General features: G+C 42.4%; 1 protein-coding gene across 1 annotated transcript in view; it reads right to left on the reverse strand.

Moving 5' to 3' along the window:
• Nucleotides 1–20244, reverse strand: part of LOC146763195 (Golgi phosphoprotein 3-like) — a 135523-nt gene that overhangs the window by 24471 nt on the left and 90808 nt on the right. The window contains exon 3 of the mRNA XM_085571170.1: nucleotides 10971–11085. Within this exon, the coding sequence (XP_085427296.1) occupies nucleotides 10971–11085 (115 nt within the window). The remainder of the gene's footprint in view (nucleotides 1–10970; nucleotides 11086–20244) is intronic.

Here is a 20244-nt window from a genome sequence, read left to right on the forward strand (position 1 = left end):
ACAAACTCAGTCAGGATGGGTTACTAAAATGGAATAGGGAGTATGAACAGAGCTTAGAACTGCAACATGATCTGGTTAACGCCCCAGTATTAAGATTACCTGATTTAAAAAGGCCATTCTACTTGTATATAAATACTGAAAATGGATCAGCGTACGGGGTACTAACCCAGGATTGGGCTAGGAAAAATAAGCCAGTAAGTTAACTCTCTAAGTTGTTAGATCCAGTTAGTAAAGGATGGCCAACATGTTTACAAGCTGTTGTGGCATGTGCCCTTTTGGTGGAGGAGGCTAATAAAATAACTTTTAGTGGGGAACTAAAAGTGTTATCACCGCATAACATCAGGGGAATATTGCAACAAAAAGCTGAAAAATAGGTAACAGACTCTAGGCTCCTGAAATATGAAGAGATTTTACTAGATTCACCAAAATTAACCCTGGAAGTAACCATGTTACAGAATCCCGCCCAGTTTCTATACGGGGAACCAGACGAGAACAAATTGACACAAGATTGCATGATGACTATAGAGGAGCAAACCAAAATTAGACCAGACTTAGAAGAAGAGGAACTGGAGGAGGAAGAGAGACTGTGGATGGATCATCACAAGTGGTTAAAGAAAAAAGAGTATCGGGTTATGCAATCATTGAAGGAAAGGAACTAAGAGTTTTAGAATCGGGACCCTTGAGCAAAGCCTGGTCTGCTCAGGCATGTGAATTATATGCAGTCCTATGAGCATTAAAATTGTTGGAAAAGAAAATAGGAACAATATATACAGATTCCAAATATGCATATGGGGTGGTACATACTTTTGGGAAAATCTGGGAAGAATGGGGGCTAATAAATTCCCAAGGAAGGGATCTAGTCCATCAAGAACTCATAAAACAATTACTCCAGGCCTTGAGGGGACCAAGGAGGATTGCAGTGGTTCACCTAAAGGGACACCAGAGGGGGTTAGATTTTAAAAGCAGGGGGAACAATGCAGCAGACCAAGAGGCAAAGAGGGCTGCATTACTACCTGTAAGACAAGGTAAAGAAGAAGACCCGTGGGAAGAAAGACGGAAATGCAATGCATGCGGGGACAGTTTAGGAGAATTCCCATGTTACATCTGTTGGAAAGATTGGGGAATCAATGCAATAAAATGTGCCTGTGATTCACCCACTGCTGAACATTGTTACTTACATGGTAAAGTATGGCACATTTATAGTTTTAGAATACAAGAAAAAGAAAAATTGTCACAAATGGGACTAACAGAAAATCTAAAAAAAGAATGGAAACTCCCGGATAGGAGAATAGTATTACCAAAATCCATAGCTCTGGAAATTTTGAGGAGGCTCCATAGTCAGACCCATTGGGGAACACAGGCATTGGCAGATCACTTTGCAACCAAATATATGTGTATTGTATTATACAATTTATCTAAGCAAATAGTTAGAGGCTGTATAACCTGCCTAAGGGTAAATAAAACATACCTGAGAGAAAAACCACTGGGAGGAAGACTATTAGCATATAGGCCTTTCACAAATATCCAATTAGACTTTACTGAGCTACCTAAAGTTGGAAGGTATAAGTATTTACTTGTCATAATAGACCATTTAACACATTTCATTGAAGCATTTCCAACAACAAAAGCAACAGCGCAGACTGTAGTAAAAATCTTACTGGAAAACTTAATTCCCAGGTACGGGGTCACAGAAACAATAGATTCAGATAGGGGACCCCATTTTGTGTCCAGAATGATCAAAGAAGTAATAGCAACAATAGGGATAAAATGGGACTACCATACCCCATAGCACCCTAAAAGCTCGGGAAGAGTTGAAAGAATGAATGGGGAAATAAAGAAACAATTGACAAAGCTCATGATAGAAACTAAACTGTCATGGGTAAAGTGTTTACCATTAGCACTTTTGAACATAAGAACCCAACCGAGATCCGACATGGGAATTTCCCGTTTTAAAATGCTATATGGGATGCCTTATAATCTAGAAGAGACCCAAGACCATCCAAGTCTAAGGGATAAAAACATGAACACCTATATTGTTAATTTAATGAAATACAAAAATGAGCTATCGAAAAAAGGATTGATAGCTCAGAGACCTCCACTGGAAATGAGAATACATCAAATACAACCAGGAGATTGGGTATTAATAAAAACATGGAAAGAGACATCACTAACCCCTCAATGGGAAGGTCCTTATCTTGTATTGCTCGCTACAGAAACCGCAATAAGAACAGCCGAGAAAGGATGGACCCATGCCAACAGAGTTAAAGAACCAGTGGAGAAACCAGTACCCAAGTGTCAAGTGACCAGTTCTCCTGGAGATTTAAAACTGAAAATCCAACTAAAGGACTATTGATGATTACTTACCCAGCCCATATTACACAGAAGAAGGACTGATTTGTAATAGTAATGTTAGAGTAATAGTGATATTAGGGTAAGGTGTGGGAACCTTGACTGTAATTGCTACCCTTTTGTTTGCTATATATGTAAAGTATGCCGGGAAAAGTGGTGGATTCATTGTAGGCGGGGAATTCCACCCAGAGGAATTTGCGGTCCTTGCTGGAAGCTCCAGCATGAGATTACTGATTAGATCCTAAAGTGAGGAGTCTAAAGGGGAATGAGGGGTAGAATCAGAGGAATGGTGGGAAATATTTACTAAAGGAATTGAACCAAATTATTATTGTTATAATTTGAACCAGCCCGTCCCTTTTGTAGCCAAAATTACTGAAAGCATTTGCCGCAGACACCTGAAGGAAGTCCACTGGCACTCCTATATCAACAGGCAGAGGAAGCGATATGCTCTATCTCAAATACATCCTGATGAATACCCCTGCTGCTGAGAAGATAGTACCCCTCGTGGCTCGAAGCAACCGAGTTGACGAGCGAGGCAGAAGAGTAAAAGATGGTGGAAGAAAAAAACCCCGAATTGGGATATTAGAGCAGCGCTCTTGGAGTTGCCTCAGGAGTGGGACTAAAAAGCCTTGGTGTGATCTGCGAGACCCAAATTATTTGAACAAGGGAAAGGCACTAATAAATCAGAATTACCGAACAGCCTACGCCTCCAATAATCTCCACCACTTAGCCCAATATATTTTCTTTCTTCTGAGTGTGTTGTGTGCAAAGGAGGTTGATAGTATTGAAGGTATAGGGGAAATACAGTATACACATGAACCCTTTAAATGGACTTTAATTCAATAGGAAGATCAGAAAACACTTTGGACTATAATTACACCTGGAGCCCCTTCCTTTACATGCTCTCTAAGGGACATTGTACATGTTGAATTAACATTTGATCCTGGATTCTACTTCTGCCCTAGTTCAAACCTGGAGAAAGGCTATTGTAACTATCCTAGACATTATTATTGTGGCTATTGGGGTTGCGAAACCATTGCTTCAGACTGGCAGGTTGAAAAAACAGATAAATACATAAGGGTGGGATGGGATCCCTAAAGATGCAACCCTCCGATACGTGATTTTGTGGGGGGAATTAGTCAAAAAGGAAACTGTCACTGGATTTACATTAATGTTACACAACCTGCAGAACCAGGATGGTTCCTAGGAAAAACCTGGGGGGTAAGGATATGGGAACCCAGACCTCAGGTAGATAGCGGAGGACATATCCTTATCAGGAAAGAGCAAGTACCCCCTGATCCAGAACTGGTGGGACCCAACCCAGAAGCAGGAGAACCAAATGAGGAATTGAGAAATCAATGGAATGTTACTAATGAAATTGACAATACTACAATTACTCAGCAGAGAAAAGAAAACCAAACTATATTCAAAACAGGGTTAGAATATAGTGCTCTATGGAAAGTTATGCAAGCTAGTTATGGAATCTTAAACAAGACAAACCCAGAATTAACTAAGGAATGCTGGTTATGCTATAATATTAGACCACCATTCTATGAAGGCATTGGGGTAACAGCAAAAGCCAGAAGAATTAATGGAACTAACCCGGCACAATGCCTCTAGAAAAAGAAAAAGGAAACGCTCCAGGGATTAACTCTCTCTCAAGTATCAGGAAAAGGGAGATGCATGGGAAATATACCAAAGCATAAGGAACATCTTTGTGGGACAATCATGTCAGTAATAAGAACGGGAAAACCACCGGCTGACTGGTTATTACCAGCCGCCAACACCAGGTGGGTATGCAAAAGTATAGGGATCACCCCGTGCCTTTCACTAAAACTGTGTAACCACACCCATGACTATTATATTCAAATATCTATTATACCCCGAATTACTTACCATACAAATGAATACATTTACAAACAACACACAACATCAGAACACTACTTGGAAAAAAGAGAGCCTCTTACCACCCTAACCATAGCAACTCTCCTTACAGTAGAGAGAATAGGAGCAGGAACAGGGGTAGCTTCCTTAGTTAACCAACAGAAGGAATTTAAGGCATTAAGGATTTCGGTAGATGAAGATCTCAGCAGAATAGAACAAGCCATTGATGGTTTAGTAAAATCGATAAGATCTCTTTCAGAAGTAGTCTTGCAAAACCGAAGAGGATTAGACTTATTGTTTTTACAACAAGGTGGGTTATGTGTAGCTCTTAAAATGGAATGTTGTGCTTATGCAGACCACACCGGGGTAGTGGTAGATACAATGGCAAAATTGAGAAAACGACTAGAACAAAGAAAAAGGGAAAGGGAGGCACAGCAAAATTGGTATGAGACTTGGTTCAATCACTCCCCTTGGTTAGCTACCTTACTGTCTACCATGGCCGAACCATTAATTTTACTAACTCTTGACTTGACGTTTGGGCCTTGTATATTTAATAAATTGGTGGCAATAGTAAAGGGATGCTTAGAAGCTGCACACCTTATGCTTATTAGAGCCAAATATGATCAAATACCAGAAGATGAAACTGTAGAGGCATTGGAATTGGCCAGACAGGAGTTGCAAAGATTTAATGAACAAAAATTAACAAGAGAAAAAGGGGGGATTGTGATAGATTGAGGTATGTTTTGTTCATTAAAGGGTTAAAACCAGAAAACTAAGGCTCTAAGATCAAGATGAAACTCATATGCAAACATGCTCTTGCTTAGTGTGTAATTGCTCAACAAGCCTTAAGTTCCAGGAACTCAAGCATGAAGAAGACCACTCAGCCTTTATCACAGGACCACCAGGAGGCAGAGCACGGCTTCTAGAACTGTATAAGAGATGAACTAAAACCTGTTGTGGTTGCAGCAGTTGGAGGAGCGGGGACTCCCCTGTCGCCCAGCGCTGTTTTTGCTTTTGCCTTGCTTGCTGTAATTAATAAAATCCTTGATTCAATCACATTTATCTAAATGCGTGGTCAAATTTATCACAGAACTATTGATAAAGGATGGGACATTGGAACCTTGCATGCCTCCTCATAATACCCCTATTCTCCCAATAAGGAAACAGGATGTGACTTAGAGATTAGTTCAAGATTTAAGGGAAATTAACAAAAGAACCCGGACCCGCTACCCAATGGTACCTTATCCCTATACCCTTTTAAGTAAAGTCCTGCCTCAACATCAGTGGTTTAGCGTGGTGGATCTTAAGATGCATTTTGGGTTTGTCTGTTAGCAGAAGATAGTCAAAATATTTTTGCTTTTGGAGGGGAGTGTTGCAGATGATAGATAGATATGCTTGTTCTCTCAGCTAGCCGGATGTCACTTCTGCCCTTGGATGAGTCCTGGAGTGAAATGGACTGTTCCATCCCACTCCCCAAAAGATTGTATGGCTCATCCCACACCTCTGTACCTGCCCCTAAAACATCGATGTCTGTAACCCCATTGTCCCATGCCTTGTCCCAGCCCATCTAGGAGCCCCTGAAAAGGGAGCTCTGAGGGGCCATGCGGTCTCTTGGACTTTCTCCCCCCCTTGGAACCTCTTCGCCCTCTTGGACCCTCTCCCCTCTCTTGGACTTCCTCCCTCCCCCCTCTTGGACCTCTCCCCCTTTTGGACTTCCTCCCCCCTGGGGCTTCCCCTCTCCTACCGTTTGTCTCTCCCCTCCCTCATCCTCTTAGGCCCGGCCACGTGCTACGCCTGACAGCACGAGGCTCGGACCTTCCTGCACCCCAATAAACCTCTTTCCCCAAGAGCAAGCTTCAGAGATCTCTGCCTCCCTCCACCCACACCGTGCAGGAGCATAATCTTCCCTCAGGGGAGGATCCAAGTACTGAACAAAAACATCAATTAAGATGGACAAAATTGCCACAGGGATTTACTGAGTCTCCACATTTATTTGGGCAAGCTTTAGAAGAAATATTACAGAACTTCCCTACTCTTCCTGGAATACAGATTACCCAGTATATAGATGACCTTTTATTATCAAAAGATGCTGAAGTTGAAGTTAGGGATGCTACTTAAAACTTCTGAATTTTCTTGGGGAAAAAGGATTAAGAGTATCAAAAGGGAAATTACAATCTGCGGAGACAGAGGTGAAATATCTTGGTCACTTAATAAGTAAAGGTAGCCAAAAGCTAAATCCTGAGAGGATTGCCAGAATTTTATGCCTTCCCACTCCTCTTCAAAGAAAGAAGTTAGAAAACTGCTTGGATTATTAGGGTATTGTTGGCTGTGGATTGAAAGATATACACAGGCAGTGAAGTTTTTATATGAAAAGTTGACCGAGGAAGACAAGGTAAATTTGACTTGAGAAGATGACAATAAATTAGAGGAACTAAAGTTTAAACTAGCCTCAGCACCAGCTTTGAGTTTACCCTCATTAGAAAAGTCTTTTTATCTGTATATTAATGTGGAAGGTGGAGTAGCTCATGAAGTTTTAGTCCAGGAATGGGGAGGAGTGAAGAGACCAGTAGCCTATTTATCTAAATTGATAGATCCAGTGAGCTGTGGCTGGCCAATATGTATTCAAGCCATAGCAGCTACTGTCATCCTAGTAGAGGAGAGCTGTAAACTTACTTTTGGAAGTAAACTAATTGTGTACACACCTCATGCAGTCCAAAATGTGTTAAATCAAAATGCTGAAAAATAGTTAACAGATTCCAGGATGCTGAAATATGAAGCAATTCTGATAAACAGTGATGACTTGACCCTGGAGGTAGGCAAAAATCTGAACCCAGCATAATTTTTTTACAGAGAACCAAAGAGGGACTTAACACATAATTGTTTAGACGTTATACAGTATCAAACTAAAGTTCAGGAAGATCTAGCAGAACAGGCGCTTCTGGAAGGGGAAAGAATATATGTTGATGGTTCATCTAGATGCTTACAGGGAAATAGAATGTCAGGATATGCTTTAGTCAATGGGGAAAATATGCAGACAATTGAAAAAGGGAAATTACCTTCAAATTGGTCTGCTCAATATTGTGAATTATATGTTCTAAAGAGAGCATAGAATATTTAGCACATAAGAAAGGAACCATATATACCGATTAGAAATATGCCTTTGGGGTAGTGCACACTTTTGGAAAAATTTGGGAAGGGGGTTACTGAATTCAAAAGGAAGAGGGCTGATTCATGAGGTACTCATTCGAGAGGTTTTAGAAGCATTAAAATTGCCTGAAGAAGTAGCTGTAGTACATGTTAGAGGACACCAAAAGGGAATTACCCCAGAAGTAAGAGGAAATAATTTGGCAGATCAAGAGACTAGAGATGCAGCAGAAAATGGGAGCAGAAAAGTTAGATTAATTTTGACTCCAGGTAAGGAAGAATTGGAAATTCCAAAATTTACTGAAGCAGTAAAGGACTTAAGATAGGGAGAGAACAAGATCAATCTGGAAAATGGAAACTCCCTGATGGGAGGCAGTTACTTAATAAGCCCCTTACTAGGAAAATATTAGAACACATACATCAGAAGGCTCATTGGGGTACTCAGGCTTTGTGTGATCACTTTTTAAGAAATTATGGATGCATTGGGATCTTTGGATTAGCAAAGCAAGTAACTGAGACATGTATAACTTGCCAAAAGGCAAATAAAAAGTTATGAGAAAAACAACACCAGGACGTTGTGAGTTAGCCCTGCGACCATTTCAAAACATCCAAGTGGACTTTACTGAACTTCCCCAAGTGCAGAGATGGAAATTTTTATTAGTAATAATAGACCATTTAACTCAGTGGGTAGAAGCTGTCCCAGCTGTTAGAGCTATAGCTAATATGGTATGTAAAACCCTTTTGGAACAAATTATTCCCTGGTATGGAATGGTTAACAAGAAAGATAGAACACATTTTACGTCAAGTGTCTTACAACAAATAACTCAGGCCCTGGGAATAGAATGGGAATTGCATACTCCATGGCACCCACAGAGTATGGGCCGGGTAGAAAGGATGAACCAGACTTTAAAAAGGACCTTAAATAAACTGATGATTGAAACCCAGACATCATAGGTCAAGTGTTTATCTTTGGCCCTACTAAGGGTCTGGACACCAACCCAGATCAGACTTGGGAGTATCACCCTATAAAATGATGTTCGGGCTGCCCTTTTTGACCACTCAACATGAAACCGCTACTTACAAAGAAGGGGAAACAAGTGTTAGAAAATATGTCACCACAATTGCATGAACTCCAGAAAATTTGCGATTGAGAGGGATATTCCTTCAAACCGCACCTTTAGAATTTAAAATTCATAGTGTCTACCCAGAAGAATGGGTACTGGTTAAAACATGGAAAGAGCAATCTTTAACTCCACAATGGGAATGTCCTTTTCCGGTACTGCTGACGACTGAAGCAGCGATCCAGACCAAGGAAAGAGGGTGGATACATGAGAGCAGAATCAAAGGACCTGTGGAAGAACTTAAGGAGTTAACTATAACATCAGCACTAGGTGATACAAAATTGACTCTTAAACCAGGATCAGGTGGTAGTGGACTGGGATGATCCAAATAATCTCCCATGGATAGCAGACAACTGGGAAGTAAGGAGAAGCTTATATGAGTGGTTTCAAGTGCCCCCTGGAGAAACTCTGAGTAAACTCAGATACCCTCCCTGGGGAGACATACTTCCTCTTCAAACCGGAGGATTTGGTTTATATAGATCTCAGACCCAGAGAATATTTGGTATAGCTTGTGATTTAATATAAATAAGAGAATTGCTTATATCCTGACCTAAGGGTTGAATTTCAGCCACCCTCTGTACCAACGCATATACTGTGCCTTGTAAACCCCAATACAGGACATGCTAGCTGGGTTATATGTAAATATACAGATTGTGAACAAAAATGGTATTGTAGTTCTTATAAAAGACACTCGTGTTGTATGATATGTCACAAGCGTGGCTCACCAATTTTGAACAGATAGTAGCTATCAGATGCAGAAATAGTTAATTTACTTTGTGGGTGGGAATTATTGATACCAATTGAGTGGGAAGTCCCTGAGGAACAGTGGGAAACCATAGTTAAGTAGTGTCAAAAGCAATTTGCCTGGAAAGTAGCAAATATGAAGTGACAAGGAAATAGAGGGCAAGACCGGATTGGCCACTGTACTCGCTGACAAGAAGATCATATGCACCTGCTATGGGTGGCAACCCCTAGGCATGAGAGGTGGGGGTATAAGCCATACTGGACCTCTGCTATTCGTTTTTCAACTGTCACTCCTTTTTTGTCTTTTCCCTTTTGGGATTCAAGCAAATTCATGTCAAAAATGCTAACAATCACTTTATTTGGGAAAAACCCAAGGTTCCTTTTTTACTTCCCATACCCATGTTGACAGTTATTGTTATGACCCATCCAAATTAGATACCTGTACACAAGATGGGCAAACATACTGAATTGCAGAAAACTTAGGAACAAGTGATAATAGATTAAGAAGTGAATGTCCAAAGGGAGAAAGATGGGTTTGCTTTACATTTGGTCTTAGGGGTTGGGTCCAGGATTCGGTAAAGGAAAAGATAGTAAACAAAATTACTAAGCAAATGCTGAAATCTAATCCTGGGTCAACCACACATGAAGATTTGTATACAAAACTCAAACAACAATTAAAAAATGAAATTAAAAATCCCCAGATTAGGGAAAAGCTTGTTTGCAGATTTGGGGGAAAGAATAAGTAAAGAACTAAACGTAACCAACAGTTAGGTCTGTGGGGGGTCTTGATGACAGAGGAATGGCCATGGAAAGGCAGTAGCCTAGGCCCTGTGTTGAACTTCTTAAATGGAACTGTACAAATATAAGAGGGGAGAACGAGCCAGAAGGGTGGGTTTTTGTTCAACATTAAGAGGAGAAGAATGCCTCCGTCACACTGGGAAAAATTTTCTTAACAGAGTAGGAAGTACTCCCTGTAAGAGATATAAAGTTAGTAATGGGACTTTTACATGGTGGGTCCCAGAAGAACCAATGCTGTATTGGGCCCAGAGTAAAAAAAATAGGAAAAATTGTAAATATAATAACGAAACCAAACTTTTTCAATGTAAAAATACAGGCGGGAATCCATATTCTGGAATCCCAGAAATATCCAAATTTTGGGAAAATATAAATCAACAGGATAATGATTATTGGAAAGCACCAGATGGCTTATTTTGGATATGTGGGAAAAGAGCTTACCTAAAACTCCCCACCTGGTGGAAAGAGAGTTGTACTCTGGTAATCATACAGCCAGGATTTTTCCTTTTGCCAGGGCAAGATGGGGATGAACTAGAAGTACCAGTTTATGAAGACTTAAAGAAAAAGGAATTAATTGGAGGATTTAAAAAATGGGGAGAAGAGGAATGGCCCCCTGAATGCATACTGGAAGTATATGGGTCAGCCACGTGGGCACAAGATGGGAGCTGGGGATATTGAAGACACCTCTTCCACAGAGTAGAGATGTCCTCTGACACTTCCATCTAGATGCTTTCTGTACCAAGTTAAGTCAAAAGCAAGTAAGTTATATTTGACTAAAGGCTAAAATTAGCAAAAGACTACTCTAGAGGACAGGGTGATGAACTTTTTTGCATGCTATCTCCACAAAAAATATAACAGTATAATTTCTAGTGATACCAGATAATTAGCTTTATTTGAGAAGGAAAAAGCAAATACATTATGTTCAAGGCTTACCACTCAGCAGTTCAATCCAATTTTGTACTGTTTCAGGAGGTTGGGTCTCTTTTATGTGTTTCAGAGCTTCATCAAGCAGAACATCCCCTGTAGGAGCATCTGACTTGCAAATTACCTAGGATAGAATAAAATGCAGTTGGTATTTTTACTTAATTCATATACCATACCATAAACATCCAAAAATAAAAACTTGAAAAATCTACCTGTTATCAGAACAAAGGAAAATTGTAAGGAGTGACGAATGTTCTCAAAGAATATGCTTGTTTTAAAAATACCTAGTTCTTAGAAAAGCTATTTAGGATATTAATTACCAAGCTCTGTTATGTTTTAAGTTACCTATAATCTCTATTAACCTTAATTGACCAGAGCTATAGTATTAATAACATGTTTAATACCTAATTTTTTAAGGAAGATAATCAGCTAACATGGCCAGGTCCTTCACTTTCTCCCCAAAACAAAGTATACTGCTGTGCTAAATTGCTTTCTGATAGCAGTCTATTTTACTGCTTCAAGTCAATTTATTCAGAATAGTGCAGATAGACAATTATGAGTCAAGGAGTCAGCTAGAAATATAATTAGGATAACTGAAAACTGCAGATGAGTTGAGGGGCCAGCTGAGAATATAATTAGGATAGTAGAAGACTGCATATTTTTGTTAAGATTTTAAAATTAGTTAAGTAGCTAAGTTAGTAATGTAGTGTCCTAGGGTGATGTTATGGTGTTTGTATCTCCAATCGTGTGTTCTGTTTATGTTGGATACTATGTTCTGTGCTTTCATAACTGACTCAGAAAGTGAAGGTTTGTTTTCTGGGGGCTCCTTCCAGAGGGTTTTCCCCAAATTTGCCCTAAACTAGGACAAATATTTTGGCGCCCAACTCGTGGCTCAAGAGAGTGGAAAAAACCCTCTTGTAATCATATTTTTGTTCCAATTACTTTGTGTTGGTATGGAGCAGTTACTGGTTATGTTGCTTGAATTCATAGTGTCTCTTGGGGTGAAGGCCTGCATGTGTCTCTGGTCCCTAGGGTTTTTTTAAATCTTAATCCCTCTATGGTCCCTAGGTTTATTTTTTTATCCAGGAATAGCTCCGGTATTGTCCCTAATACATAGTTTTTGCAGTAGAAGGGCACTGACCAGAATATCCATCGGGCTGGGCTTGGGTGTAATGGCTTCCAGGGGTTTATGAAGGTGCTGAAGTCTGTTCCTGGAATGTATGGTTCATGGTTATGGTTGTGCAGCCAGTTTGTTAGAGGGGAAGTAGGGGATGAGGCTTTTCAGCCTTTCCTTTCCTTCTCCTCTGAATTTGTTACCTCCCTATTAGAGAATGTTCAGTTTCCCCTGACTGTTAGAGACCATCTTCCTGGTGTTTAATCTGGTAAGCTTTCTCTATACAGTCTGCAGTCTCTCTAGAATGAGGGCTGAGATTTCTAGAGGGGCTTATGAGACCTCTGACCCAGGAGGAGACCCAGGTGTGAGAAATCCTGAGTGGTGTGGAAAATTAGAGGATATGGGCCAAATCTTAAAGGAATTTTCTGACCCTATAGCCTGGGATTTTCCCTGTGAACAAATTCAGAATCCGGCTGAGGTGACGAAGTACCTGAAAGAGAAGTGCCATGATAACTCTAAGGACAAAAAGATCATTGCAGTGAGCTGGGCCCTGGCATATGCTTATTGCATCCTGCTAGATACTGTAGGACAGCAGACAGAGGAAGGGGGGCAAGGAGATAAATCAGCAGATATCCCAGTCACTCAGGCTGCAGCCAACACCCCAGGCTCGAAGCCAGCAGCTAAACCAGACAGTGAGCCTAAGCTAGCAGCTAAACCAGACTCAGCAGCTAAGCCTCAACCAATGGCTGTTGCTACTAGCACAAGAAGTGGGAAGCGCACAGAAAAGACCGATCGACCAGTGGATGATGACAATGATGATGATAATGCAGGAGAAGGACCCTCAATGCCTGCTGACATAAAATCAGAAGTCAAAGCAACTGGTACAAGATCAGAGGCCAATATTGAGTCCTTTTCCCTAAAGGACCTTTGTGGCCTAAGAAAGGATTACACTTGATGACCTGATGAGTCTATAATTAGTTGGTTGGTCCATCTTTGGGATGCTGCAGGTGAGGCTACAATTCTGGATGGTACTGAGGCAAGACATTTGGGATCCCTGTCACATGATCCTGTCATTGATCAAGGAATGATGAGGGGGGCTAACCCTCACAGCCTCTGGGCACGGGTTCTGGAAAGTGTAGCACAAAGATACCTGTGTGCAGATGATCTTTATATGCAGCAGACCCAGTGGAAGACTATAGAACAGGGGATCCAATGTCTGAGAGAAATGGCACTGGCAGAGATTATCCTCTCAGATGAAATAACAACTAGGAATCCAGACTTGGTGCCATGTACATCTGTGATGTGGCAAAAACTTGTACGGCTTGGGCCACATGAATGCGCTTCTGCTTTAGCAATAATGAAGCGGGATGAGAGGGATGAGACCGTACTCGATATAGTGAAGAAGCTCCGAGCATATGCAGATGCTGTACATGGCCCAACCCATGCCAGAATTGCAGCAGTGGAAATACGTCTGCAGAAATTAGAAGACAAGATAGAGGAGAATCATAAGAGACTCAGGGAGGAGATTAAGGAGGACCTTCTCCAAATCTCAGCAGTACAGATCAGAGGTTCTGGTGTCCAATGTAGACGTTCCTCAGATGGTGAGAGAAGGTACACCCCAAGAGCTGAGCTGTGGTTCTTCCTGCATGATTGCGGAGAAAACATGAGGAAATGGGACAGAAAATCTACTGCTGCTCTGGCACAACAGGTGCATGAATTGAAGGAACGCAAGACTCAGAGAGGAAGTGCCACCAAAAGGAGAGCAGCTCCAGTTGCCTGTTGTCAAACTTCCAGGCATGATGATGATGACATGTCTGATTCCCTTGAAGGAACCTCTAAGACATATTCCCAAGGCAAGAAGGATAACCAGGCTTAGAGGGGCCCTGCCTCTAGCCAGGTAGAGGCGAGGGAAAACCATGTTTTTTGGACTGTGTGGATTTGCTGGCCTGGCACATCGGAACCACAAAGACATAAGGCTTTGGTTGATACTGGTGCATAATGCACGTTAATTCCATCGAGACATGTAGGGGCAGAATCTGTCTCTATTGCCAGTGTGAATGGTGGATCACAGGACTTTACCTTGGTGGAAGCTGATGTAAGTCTGACAGGAAATGAGTGGAAGAAACACCCTATTGTGACTGGCCCAGAGGACCCATGTATTTTGGGCATAGATTACCTTCGAAGGGGGTATTTTAAAGACCCAAAGGTACTCAGGTGGGCATTTGGGATAGCAGCTGTAGTGACAGAGGGCATCCAGCAATTGAACACCTTGCCTGGACTGTCTGAGAATCCAAAATCAGTAGGACTTCTGAAGGGAGAAGAACAAAAGGTACCAATTTCCACTTCAACAGTGCATCATTGACAGTACAGAACAACTCGAGATGCTGTGGTTCCCATTCATAAGATGATTCGAGAGCTGGAGAGCCAAGGGGTGGTCAGAAAAACCCACTCACCCTTCAACAGCCCCATTTGGCCTGTGCGTAAATCTGAAGGAGAATGGAGATTGACAGTGGACTACCGTGCCTTGAATGAAGTGACTCCACCACTGAGCGCTGCTGTGCCAGACATTCTGGAACTCCAGTACGAGCTGGAGTCCAAGGCAGCAAAGTGGTACACCAGTACTGATATTTCCAATGCATTTTTCTCCATTCCTCTGGCAGCAGAATGCAGGCCTCAGTTTGCCTTTACATGGAGGGGAGTGCAGTATACCTGGAACCGACTGCCCCAGGGGTGGAAGCACAGTCCTACCATCTGCCATAGACTGATTCAGACTGCACTAGAAAAGAGATTTTGGAAGTAATTACAAATTGGCCAGAAGGTCAAAGTTTTGGTGTCACAGATGAAGAAGAATCACTGACACAGGCTGAAGAAGCTCCACCATACAACCAACTGCCAGCAGAGGAAACACGCTACACTGTATTCACTGACAGTTCCTGTCGCGTTGTAGAGATGAATCAGAAGTGGAAAGCAGCTGTATGGAGTCCCACAAGAGGGGTTGCAGAGGCCACTGAAGGAGAAGGTGGATCAAGCCAGCTTGCTGAACTCAAAGCCATTCAACTGGCCCTAGACATTGCAGAAAGGGAGAAGTGGCCAAAGCTCTATGTCTACACTAATTAATGGACGGTAGCCAATGCTCTTTGGGGGTGGTTGGAGAGGTGGAAAGAGGCTAACTGGCAGCGTAGAGGAAAACCAATTTGGACTGCTGAAGAGTGGAAAGATATCGCTACCCGGGTAGAGAAGCTACCTGTGAAGGTTCGCAACGTAGATGCCCATGTCCCCAGAAGTAGAGCTAATGAAGAGCAGCAAAACAATCAGCAGGTAGATCAGGCTGCAAAGATAGGGGTGTCAAAGATAGACCTCGATTTGGAACACAAGGGAGAGTTGTTCCTAGCATGATGGGCCCATGATGCCTCAGGCCATCAGGGTAAAGATGCCACCTACAAGTGGGCACGAGACCGAGAGGTGGATCTAATAATGGACAGTATTTCTCAGGTGATCCATGACTGTGAGACGTGTGCTACCATCAAACAGGCCAAACGGCTGAAGCCCCTCTGATATGGTGGGTAGTGATCCAAATACAAGTATGGGGAGGCCTGGCAGATTGACTACATCACACTGCCCCAGACACGCCAAGGCAAGCGCTACATGCTCACAATGGAAGAAGCCACCACTGGATGGTTGGAAACCTACCCTGTGTCTCATGCTACAGCCCATAACACCATCCTGGGCCTTGAAAAGCAGGTCCTTTGGAGGCATGGTACCCCTGAGAGGATTGAGTCAGACAAAGGGACTCATTTCAAGAATAGCCTTATCAACGCCTGGGCTAGGGAACATGGCATTGAGTGGGTGTACCACATCCCCTACCATGCACCATCTGCAGGCAAAGTGGAGAGGTACAATGGACGGTTAAAAACCACCTTAAAAGCATTGGGTGGGGGATCTTTCAAAAATTGGGAGCAACATTTAGCAAAGGACACCTGGGTAGTTAACAGCCGAGGTTCCACCAATCGAGCAGGTCCTGCCCAGTCTGAGCCCCTTGTCCTGGTTTGTAAGATAAGCTTGTATTCTATTTGCCATCTGTTGGAGGTTGGGCAGGTTTGATCAAACCAAGACACCCCTGAATATAGTAGACAAAGTCCCAGTGGTACATGTCAGAGGTTTGTTAGGGAAATCAGTGTGGATCAATTCTGCCTTGAGTACAGATAAACCCATTCGTGGGATTGTCTTTGCTCAGGGACCAGGTTGTACATGGTGGATAATGCAGAGAGATGGAACAACACGGTGTACCTCAGGGAGACCTGATTGTGGGGTGAGACTCGTGCAAATATCACTGTTTCCTGGATGTTACTGCCAGTGTCTGTACATGAAAACACAGAGACATGAGACAGAAGAAAATGTGTGTCAAAGGTCTGAGCAAGTGAAATAGAAGGAAATGTGTAAGTGTTGAAGGTATGAGTAAGTGAAAGATAGAAGTTCTAACTTGGAGTTTTACATGATGCGGAAGATATGGAGACAAGGGGTGGAATGTCCTAGGGTGACGTTATGGTGTTTGTATCTCCAATCGTGTGTTCTGTTTATGTTTGATACTATGTTCTGTGCTTTCAGAACTGACTCAGAAAGTGAAGGTTTGTTTTCTGGGGGCTCCTTCCAGAGGGTTTTCCCTAAATTTACCCTAAACTAGTGTTGTGGTTTGACACGAAAAAGAATTTTCTCGGAAGGAAGAGGTCAATTTGGATATTGACCAATTGAAGGTGGACACCCCTCTGAGAACACAGAATGGTTAAAAGCAGAATTCCCAGGAGAACTCGCTCTCTTTGGTTCTGGTCAGTGTGCAGTGCAGGACTCTCCCCTGCCCAGCGATGAGCTGGGTAGGGGAGGGGAAAAGCCATGTGGCCTGACTGAGGTAGGCCAAAGGGTGGAGGGGACTGGAACCCCCTGCAGATGGAAGGGTGGAGAAATCTGGGATGTCTCCGTCCCCCCCCCCCCAGTCTCTCTTTCTCTCTTGAAAGAGAGAGAGAGAGAAAGAGACAGCAGTGGTTTTGTCATCAGTTTTCTGCGGGGAAGGAGAAGGCGGGGGGGGGGCTGCAAGGTGCCCAGCTGCCTGTGGGAGTCGGAGAATCTGGGCAGTGAGCCATCCTTGGGAGTCAGGACTTTTAACCCTTCCTTGAGAAATAAAAGATTTGTGAAATTTCACTCCTCCTCAGTTTGAAAGAGAGGAAGAGAGACAGCTTGGACCCTGGGATGTTAGAAGGAGAAATTCTAGATGGGAGGGGATGATGGAGTGGCTTTCAGCTGGGCTTTTTACTTGGTAGCCATATACTGAACCAATCTTCTCCTCCAAGAGAGACTGTATTTTAGGAGGATGCCAGTGACCCGAAGAGACCTGCTTCAGCTGAGAAAAGACAGAAGTAGAGCTAACAGAGAAAAGTTAGGGGGTTTGTGGTGGTGCCCCCTGTCCTCAAAGAAGAAGAAGAGAAGAAGATCTCTGTTCTTGGACCTTCGGCCCCAGGGGAAAATGGGGGGGGGGGGGGGGGGACTGTGGTCCCAAAAAATTAAAAACTGAACTGTTATTTTTTCCCCTCTTGGCAGGGGCATCCTTGAAAGGAAAAATCCTAAAAGCAGTCTGTCCATCCATGCATTGGTGGTGAGAGCACTGTGCATGGAAAGGAGAAAGGTCACCATGGCAAACTTTTTTCTCCAGGCAGTGCCATGTGTGACATGGAAACACAGGATGTGGCAGCTGTGTTTCTTGGGAGGTCTGTGGTGAAGGGGAGACTCCTCTCTCCCTCAATGGATGGAATATCGATTGTCTGGAGGGTCGAAACCTGACTGAGGTCCAGATTGTGTCTCACTGTGGTTTGTTGGATTTGTGTGGTGGGAGGAGGAATGTTTTGCAAGGTTTTCATTTTGGTCTTTGTGTGTGGTTTTTTTCCTTTTTTTTTTTCTTTTTTAGTAGTGGCGTAATAAAGTTTTTTACTTTTATTAAGCTTGGGCCTGCTTTTCTCTGTTCTCGATTGCATTTCACAGCATTCAATTGGGAGATTGCATTTTCATGGAGGCACTGGCATTGTGACAGTGTCAAACCATGACAACTAGGACATGTAGCTAATAAGAATCGTGTATCTTAGTTAAAGAATAACAAATATATTAGGAAAGAGAAACTAGGAGTGACAGGAACAGATGGAACTATTGTGAAGGAGCAGAAACTATAGAAATACCTCAATAATAATCAAAAAGTTAGGAGAGTCTTGGACTGTGACCAGCAGGTCAAAAGGTACTGCCAACTAGTTATAGGTAAAGAGTTCACAATGAGGAAGACGGATTTCTTCCTCCCATATGACCACTCCCTTATTTCAAAATCCCACTGACCTAATTAAGGGAGTACAATTGAGCAGCCATAATGGGTATTCAGCTGATTATAATATGAAGTGGGCAGGTAATGATTATGTATTATGCATCCTTAGAAACCGTGTGAATATATAAAACCTTTTTAGTATAAATAGAGAGCAGGAGTCTACAACTCCTTGTGCATGTCTTTGGAAACTATTCCACATGCATCCAGCGCTGTAATAAATACCCTTCTTTTCAACTTTAATGTCTTGGTTTGACAAGACAGGAGTCTGTGAAGGAGGGCAAAAGCCTCCTGTGCAATGGAGAAGGTAAACCCCCTCCCTCCGAATTACCAGGATTTTTAAATTAAAAGGCTCTCAGGCAAAGATATGGGAATGGGAGTAACAATTCTTTACTAGGAGAAAACTAGATAACAATTTAAAAAGGCAAATGCAATTGGTACAAACAAAACTAGTGATAAAGTCCACAACCTGACACCCTGAGGAGTCGGGGTGTTGGTAGCAGTCCAGTTGAAATGACAGCTGCTCCTCTTGCAGTGGCTGATGAATTGCAGCTGAAGTGGTGATCTTTAGAAGGGTATAGTTTTCTCTGAAGATCTGGTGGCAGTTGGGCCGGTCTTCCTCTGCGCCAGGGCCGCTTCCAAGCTCCGCCGCCGCCACCTCACCGCGCTCCGGCCGTTTCTCTGGGAATCCCGCCGAAGGAGCTGCTTCTCTGGGAATCCCGTAAAGAGAAAGCTGCTCTGTCTCCCAAAAGGTACCCCTTTATACAATAAAAGAGTGCTTGGCTTCCCCCTCTGGGTGGAGCATCTCACAATGGGATGGTGTTACATTTACCAGCCCTGCAGTGAGTCAGTCAATGGCCCATTAACAAACCATTACCTCTTTGGAGCAAACCATTGTTCTTGGAAGAGATAACAAACCTGCCCAACCTCCAACAGATGGCAAATAGAATACAAGCTTATCTTACAAACCAGGACATTTAATTAGTTGAAGAGTCGTCTGTCCATGCTTCAATTAGGCCATGTGAAATTGAGAAATAAATTAGAAAGTGAAAAGGCAGGAAAAATGTTTTTCTTCTTCTGTATGTTGATGGATAAAATAGGTTCAAGACAACATCTATCGGTTTTACAGCTCTGAAGAACATTTTAACCAGCAACACTAAGTTCCATTCACTAACAGTTAAAATACACATATTAGGCAAAATATGTATGCACCAATATGTTGCATTGCAAGCTGATCTGTAGTTAGCATTAATCCAGTTATGGATAAGAAGTCCAGCCCAGCTCCATGAACTAGACTCTGGGATGACTGACGGAATCTTTGGCCAGTGGCAGCTCTCCTGACATACAGGCATTTGATTGGTTCAGAGTCTGGGGGCACACAGAGATAGGCCAATGTCTGCATAACACTGGGAGTTTTGAATTGTCTATAAAAGGGTGTTGGATTCAATAAATTAGGCTGTTTGTCTGAGGAAACACAAGTGGTCTGTCTTATGTGAAGTCTCAGACACAGGAACACCAACATGTCACCAATAAACCTCTTAATATGCAGTCATAAATGAAACGTCACTTCAGTTTGTTATTAAATAACTTTGAAAATTATTTTTCCCCCAAGAGAGCACAGGAGAGAGAGAGAAAATATTACAGTAGCATAATAAATGTTAAGAATGCGAGTAACTGCTTGTTTACCAGTATAAGTAGTTGTATAAACTATGTACAGATGCCCTTTTTTTTCTGGTTAGAAAAACAAGAACGCCAAACTAAAATATACAGATTTAACTAAGTCACAGAATCACAGAATGGGTAAGGTTGGAAAGGAC

The sequence above is a fragment of the Lonchura striata genome, chromosome W (genome assembly GCF_050655825.1).
Source record: "Lonchura striata isolate lonStrDom1 chromosome W, ASM5065582v1, whole genome shotgun sequence".
Classification (NCBI taxonomy): Eukaryota; Metazoa; Chordata; class Aves; order Passeriformes; family Estrildidae; genus Lonchura; species Lonchura striata.